This window comes from Henckelia pumila, chromosome 2 (assembly GCF_033568475.1).
Source record: "Henckelia pumila isolate YLH828 chromosome 2, ASM3356847v2, whole genome shotgun sequence".
Classification (NCBI taxonomy): Eukaryota; Viridiplantae; Streptophyta; class Magnoliopsida; order Lamiales; family Gesneriaceae; genus Henckelia; species Henckelia pumila.
Genome location: NC_133121.1, coordinates 166,900,385 through 166,907,281, shown reverse-complemented (window position 1 = coordinate 166,907,281; position 6,897 = coordinate 166,900,385). Strand labels below are relative to the sequence as shown.

The 6,897-nt window shown below is 44.9% G+C and overlaps 1 protein-coding gene across 1 annotated transcript; it reads left to right on the top strand.

The window, feature by feature from the left end:
• Positions 1-6,053: 6,053 nt before the first annotated feature.
• On the top strand, positions 6,054-6,693 carry LOC140878896 (uncharacterized). The gene is made up of 2 exons (XM_073282521.1): positions 6,054-6,490; positions 6,597-6,693. The coding sequence occupies exons 1-2, from the start codon at positions 6,054-6,056 to the stop codon at positions 6,691-6,693; spliced, it is 534 nt and encodes a 177-aa protein (XP_073138622.1).
• Positions 6,694-6,897: the final 204 nt, after the last annotated feature.

Here is a 6,897-nt window from a genome sequence, read left to right as displayed (position 1 = left end):
GACAACGTCGCCCGTACAATGCCTCAAAAGGTGCCATCCCAATGCTAGTATGATAGCTGTTTTTGTACGCGAACTCGATCAATGGCAAATGATCCTGCCAGGCTGAACCAAAATCCATGACGCACGCTCTAAGCATTTCCTCCAAAGTATGGATAGTGCGCTCTGACTGACCATCAGTCTCCGGATGATAGGCAGTACTCAAACTGAGAGTAGTACCCATCGCACGCTGAACACTCCCCCAGAATCTAGAAGTAAACCTGGGGTCTCGATCGCTGACAATGCTCACAGGCACTCCATGAAGTCGAACGATCTCCTGAATGTACAACCGAGCCATATGATCCACATTGTACTCCCGGCTATAGGCAATGAAATGCGCTGACTTGGTGAGTTGGTCCACCATAACCCAGATAGCATCACAGTTCCTCGAGGATACCGGCAAATGGGTCACAAAGTCCATTGTGATAAACTCCCATTTTCATTCAGGAATAGGCAGACTGTGAAGCAATCCTCCAGGTCGTCGGTGCTCTGCCTTGACCTGTTGACACACCAAACATCTCGAAACAAACTTATAAACACTGCGTTTCATTCCCTTCCACCAGAAACGAGCACGTGGATCCTTGTACATCTTGATGCTCCCAAGATGAATACTCAACTTAGTGCGATGCGCCTGAGACAAAATCTCCTCTCGAAACTCTACATCCTGCGGAATCACAAGTCTACCAGACAAACACAAAAAGCCATCTGACTGATAATGAAATCCAGACGAGCTACCCTCGTTAGCTATACGAGCTAAATGCTGGGTCTTTGAATCAGACATCTGAGCATCTCGAATCCGCGAATACAAAGCTGGCTCAGATAATATCGCAAACATCTGGATACTCTGCATACCTTTCTTATGCTTGAAGGTATATCCCGAAGTACAAAAGTCACTGATCGCACTAGACATCGAACAATTCTGAAGTGCGGATAGTCGCATCTTGCGACTCAATGCATCAGCGGTGAGATTAGCAGCTCCCGGATGGTACTTAATCTCGCAATCATAGTCCTTAAGCAAGTCCATCCAACGTCTCTGCCTCATGTTCAACTCCGCCTGAGTGAACAAATACTTGAGACTCTTATGGTTGGTGAAGATCTCAAATTTCTCGCCATACAGATAATGATGCCAGATCTTCAAAGCGAACACAATGGCTGCTAACTCCAAATCATGGACTGGGTAGTTGTCCTCGTGAAGCTTCAGCTGTCTAGAAGCGTATGCGATCACATGCCCATTCTGAGTCAGGACACAACCTAACCCCTGAAGAGAAACATCAGTGTACACCACATACCCTCCAGATCCTGACGGTAATGCCAACACCGGCGCAGAAGTCAACCACCGTCGAAGCTCACAGAAGTTCTCCTCACACTCGGAAGACCACTCGAAATCAACACCCTTGCGGGTAAGTTGCGTCAGAGGTCGAGCTAACTGAGAGAAGTTCAGAATGAAGCGACGATAATACCCTGCTAGACCCAGAAAACTACGGATCTCAGCAACCGTTGTCGGACGCGACCAATTAAGCACCGCCTCAATCTTGCTTGGATCAACAGAAATCCCCTCTCTGGATATGATATGGCCAAGAAAGACCACTCGATCCATCCAGAACTCACACTTGCTCAGCTTGGCGTATAACTGCTCATCTCGAAGAGTCTGCAGTACCAACCGCAAGTGAGAAACATGATCTTCCATATTACGCGAATACACCAAGATGTCGTCAATGAAGACCACGACAAACTTGTCCAAATACTCCCTAAAGACACGGTTCATCAGGTCCATGAATATAGCCGACACATTAGTCAAACCAAATGGCATCACTAGAAACTCGTAATGCCCATAGCGAGTACGGAATGCAGTCTTGGCTACGTCCTGATCTCGGACTCTCAACTGATGATACCCAGATCTCAAGTCAATCTTGGAGTAAACTGAAGTTCCCTGCAGCTGATCAAACAAGTCATCAATACGAGGCAACGGATACTTGTTCTTCACAGTGACTCGATTTAGCTGCCGATAGTTAATGCACAGCCGCATCGACCCATCCTTCTTCTTTACAAAAAGAACAGGAGCTCCCCAAGGAGATACACTAGGATGAATGAATCCCTTGTCCAAAAGATCCTATAGCTGATTCTTTAACTCACGCATCTCTGACAGAGCCAGATGATACGGTGCTCGAGAAATAAGAGAAGTACCCGGCATCAGCTCTATGCCAAACTCGACTTCCCTAACAGGAGGAAAACCCGGAATCTTATCAGGAAATACATCTGTAAATTCATCCGCGATCGGAATACTCTCTATCCCAATGCTCTCAGCGGACAAATCAACTGCATCGATAAGGTAGCCTTCCCCGCCAGACTCTAGAGCTCGACAGGCTCTCAAAGCTGATACCAAGGGCATCGGGGGTCGCGCTCCCTCACCATAGAAAAACCAGCTCTCACTCCCTTTCGGATGAAAGCGTACTAATCTCTGATAGCAGTCCACTGAAGCTCGATAGGTAGTCAACATATCTATTCCCAGAATGCAATCAAAGTCTTCCATCGCCAGGACCATGAGATTTGCAATCAAAATGTTACCCTCAAACTCTAAAGGGAAACCCATCACTAGACGCTTAGCCAAAGCAGATTGGCCCGTCGGAGTAGAAACAGACATCACTACATCTAGTGCAATGCATGGTAACTTATTCCTCTTAACAAAACGTGTAGAAATGAAGGAATGAGATGCACCAGTGTCAATAAGTACAAAAGCAGGTATACCATAAAGCAGAAATGTACCTGCGATGACTTTCTCATTCTCCTCCACTGCCTGATCATGTCTCAGGGCAAACACCTGTCCAGAAGCTCGTGGCCTCAAATGAGAACTCGCAGCAGGCTGTCCCTGCGACCTCTGCTGAACGGTGGCCTGAGAACCAGATCCTAAACCAGAACCAGAACCGCCTCCCCCAGATAGTGGACAATCCCTCCGGATATGACCAGTCTCTCCCCAACGGAAACAAGCTCCAGAAGCTCTACGGCATTTGTTGGATGGATGGTTCTTCCCACAATGATCACACTTGTCCTTCTTACCAAAACGGACAACACCAGCAGATCCAGAGGAAGAAGAAGTAGATCCAGACTTCTTGAAAGATTGGGCACAGGGACCCAAAGAACTAGCAGGTCTCGACTGAGAAAAAGACATGTTTCGCCAAATGCTGTCCTCCGCCTGGTGACAACGGCTCACCAAACCCTCGTAGGATATGTCGTCGCCAACAGCCACACGGTCATGGATCTCAGGGTTAAGGCCCTGAAGGAACAAATTATACTTCATCCCAGAGCTGTCAGCAATCTCGGGGCAATAGGATAGCAGATCAAAGAACTTCTGCTGATACTCATCAATAGACATGGCTCCCTGTTGCAAACTCAGTAGCTCGCCCACCTTCGACTGACGGAGTGCAAGAGGAAAATACAGCTTCTGAAAAGCTGTGCGGAACTCGGCCCAGGTGGCCACTCCTCTCGCTGCAAAAAAAGGTGCAGAAGTAAACCTCCACCACCTGCGCGCACGTCCATCCAGAAGATAACCCAGGGTCTCCATCTTCTGCTCCTCGGTGCAATGGAAAGTCTGAAAAGTCATCTCCATGCGGTCTAACCAGTTCTCCGCATCCTCCGGAGACTCACCCCCAAACAAGGGCTTAGGCCCTGTCTGCAAGAATCGACGTACACTGAAACGATCCTCATCTCGATGACGATGGCGGCGTTCCCGACGAGGCTCCCAGTCGGAATCACCCCAACGCCCACCAATACTGCCATGAGAACTCTGGTCGTCACGATTTGCCATCTACAAAATTAACCTAACGGTTATCTTATGTAGAATCTGAATCCCAAGAATACTTTGCATGCTCTGATACCATAAATGTAGTGATCCTTACCTGGATCACCTACTAAACAGAACTTAGGCATGCAATTAACTTAATTAAACAGATATCAGAATAAAACTGCGGAAAATTAAAAACATTATACAATCCCAAGGCAAGGAATCTGTGAATACCCAAATATTATACAACCATATCGAATAGTTGTATTAATCCAAATAACAACAGAATAAAACCTAGGCGAAGCTCCAGCTGACCAACAACTGCCTAGCCCCTCTTGGATCCACCCGCCTCGTCCAATCGCAAACCTGTCCCATGGAATAGGGTGTCCAGAAATACAGAGTACGAGATGTGAGCATAAAACGCTCAGTACGAGAGTATGAGTATACATGCATGCAAAGTGAACTCCCTATAAACTCGAGGTCAAGAATCAGATAACAGAGACAGACCGGGCCCTGGTATGTAGCACGCTATGCTGTCGCTTTAGGAGGTGGCTCCCATACCATAATACCAGTGGATATGCCGGACCCAAATCGATGGAAGTCCAACCACTAACAGGATAGGGAAAAACCCTACTAACAGACATCTCGAAGGAGATAGCTCAGTATGCAAATGAATGCAGCATAAATCAATGACATATAAACCATGCAGTCACATAATACATGCATAATCAGTCAGGATATCTCGAACAGTACTTCCGTACCTCAAATCAGTGCAAGCTCTACCAACTCGAGGTCCATGCCTATAGTCTGCTCTACACTGCCAAATGATACTACTATCATTATAGTGCTCTAAAAGCCTTAACTAAGCTATTGCATACTCCTAAATATTTATAGGAAGCAAAAGCTATACCTTCGTCCGTCGTTAGCCCTTTGCTGTCGAGTGCCTCAAAACTAGGCCACAGCTCCGCTACGACGCCTGGACTGCTATGCCACTTCCGGATTTCCAACGGGACGCCTAGAATTCCATAGATCTGAGTTAGAAGGCTAAGGAATCGAGAGAGAAGAGGTGATTGGTGCACTTCAAAATGAGCTCGGCACCCCCTATTTATAGACGGAGTTCGGGCCCTCCGAACTGACTTCGGAGCCTCCGAACACGTTCGGATCGTCCGAACTAAACATCGGATCATCCGAACTCGATATTACATCATTGCTTACATCAGCATAATGACGTCATCCATGACGACTGTCGGCAGCACGTTCGGAGCGTCCGAACCACTCTTCGGATCGTCCGAACCCTAACTTCGGACCGTCCGAACTCACCAACGGAGCCTCCGAACCCGACGACCCTCAAACCATTTTCAAGTGTTCTGAATCCAATTTTGGACTCTGTTAACCCATTAAGAGTTCCCTTAATCACGTTTACTCTTAACTAGTAGGATTAATGAATTGATTAACACTTAATCACTGATTTTGGGTACGGGCTACTACAATCTTAGTTGTTGTGTCGAAAGATGCGAACGATGATCTTTTCACAATTGCTTATGCCGTAGTAGATGCGGAGAATGATGCGAACTGGGATTGGTTTTGTTATCATTTGAGTCGTGTGCTCCTTTAATATCAATGTATTCCATTCGACGAGTTCACATTTTTCTCGGACAGACATCCCAGTATCATCAAGGCAGTGAATCAAGTATTTGTTGGGAGTCACCATACTTATTGTTTGAGATATTTAGTGGATAATTTCGTTAAGCAGGTAAATTCCAAATTACGAATCCTTGAGCAATTTTACTTTAATTTTTTCATATTATCTGATCATTTTAAGCTCGATCTAAATTTTTATTAATCTTTATAGGTGTTGAGAAGTTATACCACACATAACAAAAAGCATTGGTCTTCGGGATTCAAGAAAGCTGCGTATGCTCCATCTTTTCAAGAGTATGAGCAACATATAAACAATATATTATAGTCAATGCCACTTGCCAGAGGGTTTATTGTAAATTCTGATCCACAGAGTTGGGCCAATGCATTGTTTGTTGGCAATAGATGGGGTGTTATAAATAACAATATAGCCGAGTGTTGAAATAGTTGGGTTAGGCCAGCTCGTCATCTGCCTATTGTTGCTATGGTTGATCACATACGCGTGCAGATAATGAAAATGATGCACCGACGACGTGAATCAACTCTACGCATGACCAAGGAATTAAGTCCAAGAAAAGAAAAGTCTGTTGTAAGCGCATATATGGAATCCCAAACATTAAGAGTTCAGCGTTCGTGTGATTGGAAGTTTGAGGTTGTTGATGGTGAAAATTCATTTTCCGTGGATTTAGTGGATATGACTTGTTCATGTAGAGTTTGGCAGATCAATAAGATTCCGTGCAAGCAAGCCATTTCTGCCATTGAGGCAAAATCTATGTCTGTGTATGATTTTTGTGACAATTATTTCAAGATCGAAGCGTATCGCGCTGCGTACAAAGGACATATTAATCTTATCCCAACCTTTGACATCAGTGAGTCATGTGTTGCTGAATCCGATATAATCCAAGCTCCTTCCGTGCATAGTCAGCCTGGTCGCAGAAAGACGAAGAGAATACCATCGCAAGTTAATAAACGTGTCTCAACATGTGGTCGTTGTCATGCAAGAGGACACAATAGACGCAGTTGCAAGAAACCGATAAAGTAGCTGTAATTGTTTAAAAATATGATGTTTCAATTATTTGTTATTAGCATAACTTTTTAACATAAATTATTCAGAAATTAATCTTGAATGTTAAAAAATATGCAGGGGCAAGCGATTACTGGAAGCTGGTTCGAGCATGAAATTGCCCTCGAAAAGGCACACACGTTCGAGTGGAAGCATTGCTGGATTGCGCTTGGTTTGAGGCTTTTGTGGAACCATCTGCTGTCACATTTTAACTTGATCTGGGGTCATAGTGTAGTTAAGTGTATTGTGTTGTCTTAAGTTATTCTGAAACCAACTCTGTTTGTGGTAAACAAATATGTAAAGTTCGAATTTGATAAATGATCTTTGTCATTACTGTTTCAATCAACGATGTCTTCTCAGTTAACTAATCAAGTAAGTCATT

Coding starts and splice junctions, on each gene's coding strand:
- LOC140878896 (XM_073282521.1), top strand. CDS start 6,054: ATGGAATCCCAAACATTAAGAGTTCAGCGTTCGTGTGATTGGAAGTTT. Junction 6,491..6,596: donor AGTTGCAAGAAACCGATAAA/GTAGCTGTAATT, acceptor AAAAATATGCAG/GGGCAAGCGATTACTGGAAG.